At 41.3% G+C, this 16,764-nt stretch overlaps 1 protein-coding gene across 4 annotated transcripts in view; it reads left to right on the forward strand.

Moving 5' to 3' along the window:
- Positions 1-16,764, forward strand: part of MACROD2 (MACRO domain containing 2) — a 2,135,582-nt gene that overhangs the window by 1,922,564 nt on the left and 196,254 nt on the right. For all 4 annotated transcript variants that reach the window (XM_011962618.1, XM_011962604.1, XM_011962612.1 and 1 more), the window contains one exon: positions 13,907-13,988. In XM_011962618.1, coding sequence (XP_011818008.1) covers positions 13,907-13,988 — 82 coding nt within the window. The remainder of the gene's footprint in view (positions 1-13,906; positions 13,989-16,764) is intronic.

Here is a 16,764-nt window from a genome sequence, read left to right on the forward strand (position 1 = left end):
CCCCCCCCCCACCCCCATGCAAATGTACCAATACACCATGCATTCTGGCTCCATGCCACTAAGTCATGATTTTCTGCCTGGAATGGATTCCTAGCCCCCGTGCAGGATCTGGTGCAGTGTACCGGAGAGAGGCCAAAGTCACTGTACAAGCAGGGGTCATCTTCATCAAGGATTAGTAACAATTAGGAAGAAAAATATTGTTTTTATATACAGCCGAGCATGAATATTATAGATACTACATTACTAAAAGACCATGTGGCAAAACCCAAAATTAAATAAAATTTTGTAGGGGGCATTTTGGGTATCATCCCAGGTTCCCGAGGGAGACTTAATAGCTCTCAGGAGTATTTGCAGATAAACATTTGAAAAGCACTTAAGTAATTGATAAGACCACTGGAAGTTGCGAGTTCAGTTTTCAAAATATGAAGCAGACAATGTTGTGGAGGATGGATAACCTACAGAGGGTAAGAGGGAGGAGAGGAAAGGCTATTTCTCCTGCAGAGAGAAAGCCAGGGAGTCCATGTTTCTACCTCTTTCCTCAAATGGTCTTTCTTTTTGGGGTCCCTAAGTCAGTTAGTAGTCATAATTAGGTCACTCAGAGCCCATTGATACAGTAGAGAGATATGACAGACCTTTTCTTTATATCCTCCAGTTGGCTACACTGATTGCAAGGTGGAAAGATGACTAAGAAGGGGTGTTTCTTCCAGGGATCTACAGTCTAGTTGAGGGACAAGTTCCTCTATCTGGCATTTAAAGAGGGAGATGACATGAAATAGCTACAAGTTCATAAAGATATAAAGTGACAATCAAAGGTTTGGAACAGGATGGGGTGGCTAATAGGAGAGGTGCAGATGTAACTCACCATTTTCCTTCCTTTCTTTTATATGCACACACGCACACACATGCTCACACACACAGCACTACTGCCACCAGAATGCTTTTGGTTTTCTGTTTCACATTGTAGAGGACATGAACCTATGGAAAATTACTCAAGGGAGATTGTTCTCTTGAGGTTTGCCTTTTGAACAAAAAGATTCTTTCTTGCAGGAGTGGGAGGGACATCAACTTGAGAAAAACAGCTTTTGTCCTCACAAAAATGCTCTTTTGGAAGATATGTTAATGAGCTTCCTTTGAACTGTAAATGACATCTGTGGTGCACGTCAGATGCTAATGGAAATGTTGAGAAAATGATAAGGCACAGGACCATTGCATGGTTATGCAGTGGGCCCCGTTCCTTCGAGCATCATGATCAGGTTGCAGAGCCACCTTGTGACTTGGCATAGCATTCTCATTTTGAGTGGAGATTTTTGTTCCTCCCAGTGATGGCATCTTTTGAAAGTCATGATGTGTTGGCTTTATAAAGCACTATCCTCTCTGGGCAACCTCATAAGCAGCAATGAATGACAATTCTTCCTTGAAATTTTTAATTACTGCAACAAAGAAAGTAATTATTAACTTTTGTCTCTGAACCACCTCTGCAGATGTTCTTAATCAAATAAAAGAAAGAGGAAGCAGAGCTTTCTGAGAAGCAGGAGGATGAAATAGACAATAGGGGTTTGCAGCTGGGTTGGAGGAGACATGAGCACTGCATGTGTGCTGGATAAACAATGGCTCCATGGTTGGAAGGGTAATTTCATGTCACAGACTAGATGGTGAGGGAGAGGTTTGAGTCAGGAGACCTATTCCTGGCATTGTCTTCTTCGTATAAGGGTACCAAGGGCACCGTGGGAGTGATGGCAAAGTATAGGCAGGAGTCTGTACCTTATCAGAGTAAGAAGATGAATTACATTGAATTAACACTTGATAGGCTGAATGTTGAGAGACGAAGTGGATATCTGACTAATTTTCTCCTCACCTGTTGATTTGGATTCTCCCAAAAGCAGAACCTAAGACAAGGATTAGAGTGCAGGTAGATTATCTGTGGACCATGCAGAGGTGAGGAGAGCTGACACACAGCATGCCCCCAAGAGCATCACCCAGGGCAACCAGGCATTTATCCCTCTGGAGAGCTCTAGGATCTCTCCCCCAGGGGTGATCGAACAGGGGGATTTAAACATCAACTCTCGTCAGTCTTTGGTTGAGGCTACCAGGATGATAGGCATTAGTTTTCCAAACTCCAGCTCACTAGATCTTTGCTCAGAGCCTGCCAGCACTATGAAAGCTCTCAGGTGAAGAAGTGCAGGTGCTTGGCCATTGTCTGGCTCACACTTACTACTTAGACCCAGGGCACCTCAGTGCTGTCACACCTCCATACTGTGCGGGCCTGCTTATCTTCTATGGATTTGCTAACAAACCAACAAGTAATCCATTTCTCACATAGAAGGAGATCTATAACTCTTCTCCAGAAGGATCTACCTAGCATTAGGCAAGATAGACATTTGCAGAGATGTGTCTTGGCTCTGGGTGGCTTTGGCCATGTGAGATTTACCCTCACTGCTAATGGCAGTCACTGCACAGTTGCCCTCAGAGCCAGTTTCCTGTCCTTAGAACAGAGTCCACAGAGAACTTTGAGAGACATGTTTCCCAATGGTGAGTGTCAGATGGGGCCCCAATTTCAACAAATCTGCTGTCACTTTGTTAGGGTCACATGTATATCGTATATTGACTTTGAATGCTCTTTTACAAAATAAGTCCTGACTTCTTACCACTGGTCAGCCAAATGCCAAATATGGTCACTCCTGAAATTACTAGTAAGCAAGGAGCGGGTAGCAGTCACTGTTGGACAGAGCTCAGGCGGCCAGCTTCATGTGTGATTGGCTGCTGCTACTCGGAACATTGGAAATGATGGAAAAAGTGGGCATAGGAAGAAAATTATTCAGATGGTCAAAAACAGGGGGTTGTTGTCATAGGTCAAGTTTCCAAGGAAGTAGACTGAGAGGGGAATTATAAGTAGGAAGTTTATTGGATCATGTTCCTGATTCATACCTGGGTGGAGAGGAAGCAGATGAGAAGCAGGACTGGGAGAAGTTGAACTGTGATCCGGTCACAGCCAAGGCTTTGGCTGATCCCAACAGGGCCTCAGGAGTGGGCATTTATCCACCTTGCAATCAGTGTAGCCAACTGGAGGATATATGAAAAGGTCTTAGTCTACTCAGGCTGCCATCATAAAGTAGCACAGACTGGGTGGCTTGAATAACAGAAATTTATTTTCTCATAGCTCTGGAGGCTAGAAGGCATATATGAAGGTGTCAGCAGGGTACATTTCTTCTGAGGTTTCTCTCCTTGGCTGGCAGATGGCCGTCTTCCCCCTGTGTCTTTACATGGTCTTCCCTCTATGCATGTCTGTCCAAACCTCCTCTTCTGATGAGAACACCTGTTATATGAGATTAGGGCCTATCCTCGTGACCTGATTTTACTGCATTACTTCTTTCGAAACTCTGTCTTCAAATACAGTCACATTCTGAGGTACTGGGGGTTAGGACTTTAATGACTGAACTTGGGGAGACACACTTCTGCCCAGAACAAATGCCTTCAGAGCTGCACCAATTTGAGGGAAGGGAGCTGGGCCTTCAGGCTGCGGCATGAGTCAGTCATCGGATGCAGGCTGACTTCAGGAAGAGAGAAGCAGCGTGGGTGAGGTGCCTGCTTCAGCAGAGCACAGTCCTCTGAGAGCCACTCCTTGGAGCTGTCAGTCACCAGCACCTCCAGCAAGGGAAGGATGATGTGCATTGTCCTGAAGGGAGGGGCAGCCACCAGGAGCACACCGCAGCTTCCTCTTTAATCGTGAAAAGAAAGCCCGTTTTCTATCTTTGACTGGCATTTCCCCTCAGTCTCTCCCAGGATCATCTCTTTGGATACAAGGGCAGAACAGGTCATGCTTGCTGTGCTAGAATTTAGAACGGCAGGCCCTAAGCCTGTGTGTGTGTGCACGCGTCTGTTCCACGCTAAACATATGGAGCAGCTTCAAGGACCACGACAGATGTGTCGTTTGTGAAAGTGTCCATTTTGATCAATATGAGGCAGGCTCAGAAATTAACTTGTGTGAATGAGCCTCCAGCTCAAGCCAAAATAACTCTTGGCTCCTCAGATGCGTGGCCATTTTTCTTACTGAGTTGAAGAAAAGTCCAGAAGAGCAATTTATCAAAACAAACCAGGAAGACTCTGAATTGTGCTGCCACAGAGTAATGACAGACGTATGGGCTTTGCAAAAAAGCCCCCCAAAATAAAGGATCCTTTTTATGCACGTAGAAGCAATTTTAAAATGCAAAAATGCCCTTCGAGAGTTTATGGATTATCAGGGTTTTCCAACTCACCCAAACATCTCCGGGAATGTGGGGAGAAAAATGTTCCCATTCTGTGATTTGGAGATTGAAGTGGCAGCTTCTGTGGTGGTGTGCACAAGTGTGAACATACCTAATACCTTCAAGAAGCAGAACAATGATATTCAGTGACACTTGACAAGGATCTCAGAATAGGGACTCCTATGAGGTCTTGTGAAATCTTTTTTCTGTTACACCATCTCCACTATCAGCTTACCTGTTTCCCCTTTGTCTCATTGGCTGATATGACCAGACGCAAACAGATCTGCTTATATATACTAGGGGCTATTTTCATGAATGTTTCTTTTAAGATAGAATTTCTCATAACCATCCTGGGCAACATAGCAAGACTCTGTCTCTACAAATAATTTTTAAAAATTAGCCAGGCATGGTGTGGCACACACCTATAGACCCAGCTACTCAAGAGGTTGAGGAAGGAGGATTCCTTGAGCTCAGGAGTTCTAGGCTGCAGTGAGCTGTGTTTGCACCACTGCGCTCCAGCCAGAAGGAGAGCATGAGATTCTGTCTCTAAAATAATAGTAATAGTAGTAATAATAAAATGATTTTCACTATAACAGACAGAAAAAGTGCCCCTGATATTCTCATCCGGCTGCACCTCATCTTAACCTGGCTTACAAGGTCAGGGTGGAAATAAAGGACTCACCAAGTGAACACTGATTTTATCTTCATGCCAGCACCAGGGTAGGTGTTTTCGGTACCTTATGAATAATAACTATGCAAACAAGCAACTGATGTTTATGGAGCATTTACTCTATGTCAGGCCCTTTGCTGAGGACTTTATATAGAATTTCTATGTGGTCATTATAATCAACGGTGGCAGGCAGGATTCTAAGATGATCTTCTAGGTTCCTAACTCATGGTGTACACAGACCTCCCAATTTTCCAAACCGTAATACTGCTAAGGGATTTTGAAGACCTAACTAAGGTCTCAAATCTTAAAATAGGGAGATTATCCAGGTGGGCCTAACTTCATCACGTGAGTTCTTCAAATTTGGAGCAAATATGGAGGAAGTCAGAGACTCAACACTGAGAAGGAGTTGACACGCCTTTGCTGGCTTGAGGATGGAGGCAGAAACATGGCAAGGAATTCAGGAGACCTCTAGGAGCTGAGAGTGACCTCCAGCTGCCAACCAGAAAGGAAATGAAGACCCCCATCCTGCAACAGCAAGGAACTGAATTCTACCACTAATAAAAAGCAGCTTAGAAGTGGATTTCTCTCCTGAGCCTCCAGACAAGGGCTCAATTCAGCTGACACCTTGATTTTAGCCTGTAACACCCTGAATAGACAGAACCCAGTCATGCAATGTCAGACTTTAGACTTACAGAACTGTGAGCTAATCACTAGGTATGTTTTAAGGCACTAACCCCTACAGGTCAATGTCTCCATTTTAGAGAGGAGCAGACTGAGGCTTACAAAACTAAGTAACGTGTTTAAGGTCACTGGTAAATCGTAAAGTCAAGTAGGGACACAGGCAGCTGGTTACATGGAGGGAACTGGGTGTGGGAGGCTGAAGTTCAAAACAGCCTCCAAGATGCCAATACGACCAGCCCTAGGTGTGCACACCTTGTTCAGTTTTCCTACCTTCAGGGTGTGTAGAACCTTCCAATATGATGGGATAGTCACTCTGTTGATTAGGAAAAGAGATTTCCACAGAGGGAATAAAGGTATTGAATCAGTCTGGCTAATGACAAACAGGAGGACTTGACCTAATTAGGTGGGCTCTTAGAAGGAACGTAGAGGTGGGAGGTGGAGAAAGTGATAGAGGCACACTCTTGCTGGTCTGGAAGAAAGAGAGCGCTCATGTCCTGAACGACTTTGGGGACCATATGGCAAGGAAATGCAGGTGGCCTCTAGAAATAAAAGCCATCCCTGGTCAACACCTAGCAAGAAAATGATGACCTCAGTCCTGCAACTGCAAGGGATCAAATTCTGCCAAAAGCTCGAATGCGCTTGGAAGAAGATTCCAAGCCTGAGGTGAGGACTGCAGTGCACCTAACACTTTGATTGCAGCTTTTGAGACTCAAAGCAGAGGACCCAACTAGGTTGGACCTGGACTTTCAGCCAACTGTGAAACTGTGAGGTAATAAAGTGTTGTTGTTTTAAGCCATTAAATCTGCGGCGATTTGTCATGTAGCAGCAGAAAACTGACATGCTGGGAAAAGAGCAGATTGCTCTCTTTTGCTTCACTTGGTGAGAGAGGAGGGACTAGGACCTAGACACCCCAACTTCCTGTTCTTAATTAATCCGTGGTGACCGCTTCCCTTTGCTGCTCTGTGTATCCTTGAGTTACTCTGAGTACTGAGGAAACTTCACTTATCCTGGTCCTCCACCCTCTCAAAACCTGTCTTTCTACAAATTTGATACTTAAGCCTTGACATTTAATTCACTTATTAGCAGCAGCCACTAATTTATGAAATCATCCCATATCCAACTCTGCACTGGTGAGACTGTTGATTTCTCTTTCATGAAGGCTGGAACTTCAGCCCAGCTGTCCCTCAGGCTATATTTACCCAGGATAGCCCTCCATCAGTCCTCAGTTAAAGTAGCATTTGCATCACACCAGATCTCTAAATGTTGGTTGTTGGGGAAGCAAATTACATTCATCAGAATCCATTCATTCTCCCCGTATCACTGAACACAGGATAATCTTGGCTGTGTCAGCTGCCCTATGACTGGTAGCTGCGAAAAATGGAGGTTGGCTGCAGATACTCCAAACCTGCTTCGCTGCGTCACCCTCTTCAGGGGCAGTGGATATGATGCTGGAAAAGATTAATGGAACATATGTCATCACATTTACGGGGTAGGAAACCCCCAACTGTGGATTAATAGATATCTTGGTGAAAGACATACATCTTTACTCCTTTATGCCTTGATGGGTGAGCTACAGTTGTCTTCAGTGAAAATACATAGAGAGATTACCTTTAGGAGGTCAGCTTGTAAAGGACTTTTTCCGACCCTGAAATCAACAAAAATAGATTTTTGATTGTTGACCAAGACAGCTGTAACATAGGACTTTCAACCTTTAAAAAAATTCTTATTGAAGTATAACATAGAGAAAAGAACACAGTTCCTGAGTGCATAGCTTGATGAATTTTCACACACTGAACACATCCAGGGGGCCAGCATCCAGATCAAAAAACCAGGATCCCAGGCATTTCCCTAGGTCTCTTTGCACCAACCCTCCACCGAGGGTAATTGTTACATTATCTTCTAACTCCATCGATGATTTTGCCTATTTCTATAAGGTTTTTGAACTTGATAAAAATGGAATCATCCAGTGTGTCCTCTTTTTTTTTCTGGGTTCTGTTATACAACATTATGCTTGTGAGATTTGCCTATATTATTTTGCATAGTTATAAATTTTTTGTTCTCATTGGTTTTTAATATTCCATTATATGAGTAGATCATAATTTATTTATCCATTCTATCACTTATGGACATTTAAGTCGCTTCCAATTTGGAGATATTGCAAATCGTGCTGCTATGAACATTCTGGTGTGTGTCGTTTGGTGAATATATTTGTAGGTTCTACTAGGTATCTATGTAGGAGTGAAATTGCTAGATTATAAGACGTGTACATATTCAGCTAATTTAGTATGTACTGCCAAATAATTTTCCAAAGAGGTTTCCAATTTTAATTCTCAAAGGCAGTCTATGAAATTTCCTGTCTGTCTATATCTTTGCCAATGCTTGATATTGTCTTTTCATTTTAAAAAGCTGTTAGTTTTTAATACATCCTAGTTTAGAGGGCATCATTGTTGCTACTGTGAAACTATTAAGCACTCTATATGAAAACATCTATATGAAAATTGGGCTGAAAAGCCATTGTAGTCAACATAGTATCATTGGATAAGATGACAGTTGGTGACAATAATGCCTCATGCCCTTTATATAGTGCTTTTCTTTTTCTTTTTTGGATAGTGCTTTGCAAAACCATCCAGGTTTCTCTATATTTCTGTTCTCAGCTCTTCTGGCAAACTTAAAGGAAAGTCCTCCGAAATATCTTATTTTTTTGGTTCTAGAACTAAGTAACCGTTAAAACTATCTGCCACATACCTACATTTTAGTCATATCTGTTTGTCTAACACACACTCTGTGGATATTTACAGAGCTCCTATTATGTGTCAGATCCTATACTATGCACTGGTGATGCAAAGATGAGTTCCACCTGAGTCTTCATGAGGTTCCAGTTTAAGACACAAAGTGAACTGTCAGGTTGTTCTAAAAATATATTAATGTTGTTTTTTGTATTATTTTCGATTACATTTTAGACTAGGGAATCATCTGAGTTTATTGACAATGTGTTCATAAAAAAGTAAGTTATTGGCCAGGCATGGTGGCTCAGGCCTGTAATCCTAGCACTTTGGGAGGCCGAGGCAAGCAGATCACGAGGTCAGGAGTTCGAGACCAGCCTGATCAACATAGTGAAACCCCGTCTCTACTAAAAATACAAAAATTAGCCAGGTGTGGTGGTGTGTGCCTGTAACCCTAGCTACTCAGGAGGCTGAGGCAGGAGAATCACTTGAACCCAGGAAGTGGAGGTTGCAGTGAGCTGAGATTGTGCCACTGCAATCCAGCTTAGGCAACAGAGACTCCATCTCAAAAAAAAAAAAAAAGTAAGTTATTTTAAATATACAAAGTTGCTTTAATTACAAGAGGGGATGGAAACTTTAGGAAGTTAACCAAGAAGATGCGCCAGGACCAACAAAAGTCCATTGAAAAAGAAGTAATTGGAATTTGAGAAGCCTTGACAGGTTGCACACCTCTAACAAAGAACATTGTTATTCTTTGTACTTCATTGCTCTTCTCTACATAATATTCACTGAAATGATATTGAAGATTACATCAGTTGGAGTTAAGTCAGAGAAGCAGAATCCTTGAATGATATGGGGTAATGGATTTATTGCCGGGATTAGATCTTGTACAGTTGTGGGAGAAACCGGGAAAGCAACATTCCACAAGGGGATGATTGACTGAATAGAAAAGCTTCTAACCGGGGCCCATGGAATGGAGCTGGTGAAGATGTCTATGTAAGTCCCTTGCCTCTCCATCCGAACAGGGCCAGAAGTATGTCAGCAGGGCAGATGATAAAGAGGAAGTTGTCAATAGGAAAGCTGCATGCAAAGCAGGAGAGAACAAAGACAAATGAAAGTCACAAGGGAAAACTGGAATCTGCAGAGATGCACAGGCCCATGTATCTGTCTCTCACTGATTGGAACCTCAAAGCTGCAATGTCCTGCTGAAGGAGCCCGTGCTCTCGCTGCAGAACTTCATGTGTGCCCAGCCCGGCTCCAAGAACGTGTGGCAGAAGAACCATCAAGAACTGGAGAAGCTGTGGGGCCAGCTGCTACTCCACACCCATGTGATAAGCAACGGCGTGCGTGACCTGCCCAAGCCCTGCACCACCTTCCTCACATAAAGTCTCTGACTGCACTTCCGCCCTGTGAATCTTAAGGACATTTCTCTGTGGCCAGCCCTAATCCAGAACCATTCAGAGAAATATAACTTAAGCTTAACTAACTTTTGACATAGACTGTAACAGAGGCACAGAGAGCAAAAAAAAAAACAAAAAAAAAAAACTTTAGAGATGAGATAATTCCATCTTTTCTTTAGAAAGATGTGAAAACTAGGGTAAGGAAAGATAATGGCTTGTCTGATGTAACAGAGCTAGTGACAGGCCTAGAAACTCAATTCTGTGTGTGTCTCTCTAGGTGATATCCCAGAAGAAACAAGCAAACAAACTCTGGATGTGAGATTCATACACTATCTTCCTATAGTCCGAGCCACTCAGGAGGTTTGCTTAAGCCTGGAAATTTGAGTCCATCCTGGCAATATAGCAAGACTCCATCTCTAATGTATTTAAAAATTTAAAAATAAATCCTAAAAACGAAGACACCTGAGTTTTTGCCTAATTGATTGCTTCGGCCTTGGGGAAAAAAAAATCACTCAACTTCTGCACTCACGTTTTCTATAAGTAAATGGCATATAGGCTAGGCGCAACAAATTGGAAGTGATCACTTAATATCTGATGATTAAATGAACGAACACAATCTCTCAAGAACCACTATTTCACACAATTATTTTACTGCCTAACATTTTAAAAAATGAAACCATGAGGCCGGGCACGGTGGCTCACGCCTGTAATCCCAGCACCTTGGGAGGCCAAGGTGGGCTGATCACAAGGTCAGGAGATCGAGACCATCCTGGCTAACACAGTGAAACCTGTCTCTACTAAAAATCAAAAACATTAGCCGAGTGTGGTGGTGGGTACCTGTAGTCTCAGCTACTCAGGAGGCTGAAGCAGGAGAATGGCGTGAACCCAGGAGGCAGAGCTTGCAGTGAGCCGAGGTCGCGCCACTGCACTTCAGCCTGGGTGACATAGAGAGACTCTATCTCAAAAGAAAAAAAAAAAATGAAATCATGCTCCTGGACCTCAATAGCAAGGCATTCTTGTAGGTTCTCATGAAATTTATCTGGGGCTAGTATGGGGCATCTGGGCCCTTTTTCCTTTGCACAAGTCAGATTTCCAATCTCTCAGCCATGTAACAATTAGACTTTCTCCTCATCCCACTGTGACTCCTTTTTCATGTATTCAGTCTGGGCTTTTCAGTAGGAGTCAAGTACTACATAGCTGGAAAAACAAGAGACTCTGGAAAAGCAGTTACAGGGAGAAGCTAAAAGAATATCAGATTTCTAGTTATGTATTTTGATGGTTAGCTCATGAATTTGAAATCAGCGTTTAGCAGGAATGACCTAGCTCTGCTGATGTGACATTAGCCAGGATGGCTCAAAGGCCTGGAGCTGAAATAATCTAAAGTCTACCTACTTTCAGTGAAGATAGTTGGATCCATATAGTGTCTCTGCTTCCTCATGGCATGGTTGTTGGGTACAAGAGTGAGCCTCCCAAGAAGACCAGGCATAAACTGTATCACCTTTTATCACATGGATTGCAAAGTTATATAGCATCATTTCTACCATAGTCGTAGGCCTCTCAGATTCAAGAGGTAGAACAGTTGACCCTTGAACAATGTGAGGGTAAGTGGTGACTATCCCCAGTGCAGTCAAAAATCCATGTATAACTTTTGACTCCCCACGTACTTAACTGCTAATAGCCTACTATTGACTAGAAGCTTTACAGATAACATAGAAGATTGATTAACACATATTTGGTATGTTACATGTATTATATGCTGTATTCTTACAATAAAGTAAGCTAGAGAAAGAAAATGTTACTAAGAAAACCATAAGGAAGAGAAAATATATTTACTGTTCATGAGATGGAAGTGGATCATCACAAAGGTCTTCATCTTTATTGTCTTCACATTGAGTGGGCTGAGGAGGAGGAGGAAGGAGGGTAGGTATACTTTCTCAGGGGTGGTAGAGGTGGAGGAAGTGGAAGAGGAAGCAGAAGAGGCAGGCATGCTCTGCTTAACTTTTACTGAAAAAAATCCACATATAAGTAGACCTGTGCAGCTCAAAGCTGTGTTGCTCAAGGAATAACTGTAGATCCCATTTCCCAATGAAGGGAGTATCATTATTACATTGTAAGAAGAGCTGTGGGGTGGAAAGCACATTGCATGCCATCTTGGAAGACACAGTCTGCCACAAGCACTAATAGTATGCATGGTGTGTTCATAAACACAGAGCTTGTCAACTAAATGAGCTCTTGTTCAACAATAACCCCAGAGAACATGTTTGTGCACACATATAAATACATACACATATACATACATAATAAGTACTTAGTGAATAAGGCTAATTCTTCGATTCGCCTTGCTTCCAAGACATTTTCCGTGCTATGCCTAAGGGTAAGGGCAGGGAATTGGGCCACTCAATTAATTTAAACTAAAAGTGTTTCACTGTCACCATCCCCCCTCCCCTCTTTTTTTTTTTTCCTGGGAAAATAAATTAGGCTGCTGAGTTTTGGACCTAAATCATTTCCATGGTAACAGAGCCTAATATGCTAAAAGGCAGATTATAGTTCCCTCTAATATTTGATATATCTGTATATGGTCTGCATGGCCGAGGCAGGCAGATCACAAGGTCAGGAGATCGAGACCATCCTGGCTAACACGGTGAAACTCTGTCTCTACTAAAAATACAAAAAATTAGCTGAGTGTGGTGGCACGCACCTGTAGTCCCAGCTACTTGGGAGACTGAGGCAAGAGAATCACCTGAACCCAGGAGGCGGAAGTGGCAGTGAGCTGAGATCGCGCCACTGCACTCCAACCTGGGTGACAGAGCAAGACTCCATCTCAAACAAACAAACAAACAAAAGTACACTTAGCAGAGAATAGCATTGCCATTAACCCCCCATACACAAACACACACACTCATACACACTCACACACATATATTTATACACACTCACACAAGAAACATGAATGTTAAACAAATTTCATAATTTATATTAAATGATTTAAAGTATGGGGGAAATGTGTAGGAATGAAACTGCTCAGCCTGGTCTTCTCGGATCTGCCTTAAGTCAAATTTTCTTGTTTTGATTTTTGATCGATTGGTTGACTTTAGAAATATTCTGATCACGTAAAGCCTGGGGAAAAATAGTCAGCAATCGCAGATACAGAAGTGAGAATAATTACAATCTCCTTTTCTACTGGGAACTGTCTTACTAGTGAGATCTATATCACATAGGCTGGGAGAGCAGGGAGGTTAGGTGGGTGACTTTCACTGGGGTTCTTTCTTGTCCTGCCACGTGCACACCCACTTCCATTTCCTACTGCCATGAGAAACACCTCATTTGATGTTCTATGCAACTTGCCAGTGAGTGATTTTCAATTTTTTTTTATGTTGTTAAAACAAAATAACTAAAGGGGTATTTATTTCCAGGACACAAAATTAAGTCACTGATTTAATCAGATATATGTGAGCTATTATGTATATTCCATGTCTCTTCTCCGTTTACTATATTGCTCTGTGAATGTTTCCAAGAAACTCTTTACACACAGAAGTTCTCTCAAAACAAAAAAGGGACTATGCACATATTTTACTTTTGAGGTGGCATTTACTTATACAAAATTAAATGTTATGTTGACCTTGTGTCATTGTCAGCTAGTTACTTTTTATTTCTGTTGCATTTCCAAGTGTGTTAAACTAAAAGCAAGTGGCTTCATGCCAATTAAGCTGCATGGAAGCTTTTTAGGCCTTGTTCAAATACTAACAGGTTTGATAAATATATTTCTCTAGAAAGAGTAGGACAAAGAGCTCTTTGTTTACTGACATACTTTATTGTCATTCTGCTGTATACCTCTCGTGTGGCTGTTTTATAGGACATAAACTCTAGGTATCCTGTCGGAATCTCAGATCTTATTTATAGCTTGCTGCAATATTGTCATTTATTATTTCTTATTTGATTTATATAGCATCTTTCCACCAAAGAGCCCATAGGTTTATTTATATACAGAGTACACACACACACACACACACACACATACAGTCACATCCTTATACACATCCTTGAACTTCACTCAATGCTATGATGTAGATAGCAGTATAGAACCAAAAATCTGTAGGAGGCCTTTCCATTTGTTTTTGTTCTAAGACTACATTCTGGGAGGACAGTTGCCATTTTTTGTTTTCACTTTGAGTGTTTATCTTTTGCCTCTAGGTGGATCGGATCATTTTCTGTGTCTTCTTAGAAGTTGACTTCAAAATCTACAAAAAGAAAATGAGTGAGTTTTTCTCTGTAGGTGAGTAAAGCTACTTCTTGTTTCCTTTTGAATTGAGGATTGAAGAAGTGAGCCATCACTTCTATTCCTATTGTTTTTCACCTTCAGGACTATTACACACTGTCACCCCTGCCAACTTGTATCATAGTTTCTAAGAACTGAAGAAGGTGACAGAAAATCTAGGCTATGGAACTCTTACCCCCAGAGGTTACTGTGTTGTCTTGGGGAAGTCAGTTCATCTCTTGGGTCTCGGTGCTTCACATCAAAACTGAGGGGCTAATTATTAATAAATGATTTCTAAAGATGCTTCCCCTGGCCCTAAATTGCATGACCTGTGATTCCTTCTCCAGCTTGTAAGTTTGCCAGGCCCCATGCCTGCATCTACCCTGTTAAATACCATTGTTGGAAATTGTAAGCCCATTTATATTCATAGTCAGAATTCAAACTGTTCCTGCATTCCATCCCTATTCCTTCCCCAGTTTCTCACTCCAAATTTCAATGCCTATAGCAGCACTTCTAGGGAAGTCTGAGAATAGCAGTCATTCACACTTCTTTTTAGAAAATAGGATAAACCTCGGGGTTATTAGAGAACCTTGAGTAATGTATTTACATCGATTGAATGTGCCATTAGTTGGATTTAGGTAATTTGAATATTTTCCTCCACTCTTCCTCTTCTAGCCTATTAAGGCTGAGGCTTGTTTAATGCCTTGTTATTTTTATGGTGCCATTAAAGTCACGGTGTCCAAAGTGCTTTCCTTAGCCATGGCAAGAATCGCTTCCAGGAAATTTCAAGCTACAGTGAGCATTGTTGGTACTTGCCTTTCAGTGAGCTTTCTTTTGAGGTTTCCATCTCCATCTGAAGTAGTTTGTCATATCACAGGTGATTCTGGCAGGTGGAAAGGAGTGAATAAAGAGTGCTGATGCACATTCATCCTCTTAAGCCGTCTATCAGAGCCAAACAGTAAACAGGATGCCTCGCCTGTAGATCAGAGTAGAATGCGTTCTATCCAGAACAGCTGTGGAAAACCAAAAAACCAATAGAGATGGTCAGCTCTCTGCTAATGCCCTAAGTGGACTAAGTTCTTCTAAGTAATTTGAAGTTCTTCTCCCTAATTTTATAATTGAAAGGTGAATCTGCTAAGTGCATTTAATTTAAGGTTTTAACTAAAGTATTTCTCGAACTGAAACATAATATAAATTCCTCAGATTCCCATGTGATAAAGAACTGGACTGTGGTTATAATCTTTTTCTCCTCCTCTTCTTTCTCTTCCCCCTCCTCCCCCTTCTCCTTCTTTCTCCTTTCTTCATTTTCTTCAAGCATCTCAGTGTTCTTCAGAGTGGACGCACTTAACAGCTATTTAATAAGTAGTTGTTGAGACGAGTTGAATTAAATAAATTTTGCTTGCTGTAATCTGATGACTTTTTTTGTTTCAATGTCCTTGTTCCATTTTTCCTTTTGATTTGCTTTATAACAGTGTTGAGCTGATTGGTGCCTGTATTTTTAAGTATTATTAAAAGTAAATGTTAATTATAGTTTTAAATGTGACTTCCTATGATGTATGAAGCAAATATTCTCATGTCTCGTCAGTATTACATCATAATTGATAAGATGTTATAAATTTTAGACTCCTTGAGATGTTCGGAAATAATGACATCATATTCATTCTCATGTCTTCTAAAAAATGTCTGCAGGAAGCTATACTAACATAAGATAAAAAATTATTGCATAATTATGATCTATCGATAGAGTTTCTATCAGCAGGTATTTCCAATGATGCAGAGCCAAAAAGCACACTGCAAATTTAAAAGAAATGAGACAGTTTTAGGAGTGTAATATGTTAATAATTATGCAAACAAATTATTGTTTGAAAAATTGCTACTTTAAATAAATTTTAAAATGCATTGCAGTACATGAGCAAGTGAAATAATAAAATCATCCTCAATCTCACATCAATGCTTTGAAACACACAGTGCTCAGGAAATTATTGTCAGTCCATATTTAAAATAGTAAGTACATTTTAAACTAAATGTAAAAATCCTCAAAAATTGTGGAGTATTTCTGCAATGTTGAAGCATTAGGTATTTGAAAATTCTGAATATGCAACATGAAATAAGGGTGATGTATAATGGAATGTGACTACTAATATAGATAATATACTTTACCTGTCATTAATTTGAACTTGTGTTTAATTCATAACTATATGATCTTTAAATATAATAATGGTTAATAATCATAATTAATATATTAAATAACATAATAATAATGGTTACTAATAATGCAAACATTTTTTAATTGCTTTCGATTAGCCAGCCACAGCGTTCCTTTCTTTACATGGGTAAATCATTCATCTTCATGATCACTCTAAGAAAGGAGGCACTGTATTAACCCTGTGCTGTGGTTCCATCGTTAGGGTTTTTTCTAATTTGGTCTTATGGTTTCTCTCTCTTGAGAATGGCCGTAAGCCAGGATAGCCACTCTCCAGGAGAGCTTTGAAAAGGGTTGGGGGAAAAGTTAGGATATGTGTGTCAGGGGAGACACAGTGAGGAAGTAGAACTAAAATGCCCAAAACAGAAGGCATTTATTACTCACAGGTAGACAGGTGAGGGATGCCCACAGGAGACCAACAGGAAGCCTGGAGGTGGCAGGGAGCCCAGCCAGCAAGTGGGAAGCAAGAGAGAGCGAGCACCTGGGGACTGTCTTTATTAGGTCCGTGTGCACCACCCCTTAGGTTTTCCCATGAGGGTTGTGGATTGGCTGGTTTAAAGAAAACACTCAGGAAGCAGGAACTTACTTTGA

This window comes from Colobus angolensis, unplaced genomic scaffold, assembly GCF_000951035.1.
Source record: "Colobus angolensis palliatus isolate OR3802 unplaced genomic scaffold, Cang.pa_1.0 Scaffold117, whole genome shotgun sequence".
Taxonomy (NCBI): domain Eukaryota; kingdom Metazoa; phylum Chordata; class Mammalia; order Primates; family Cercopithecidae; genus Colobus; species Colobus angolensis.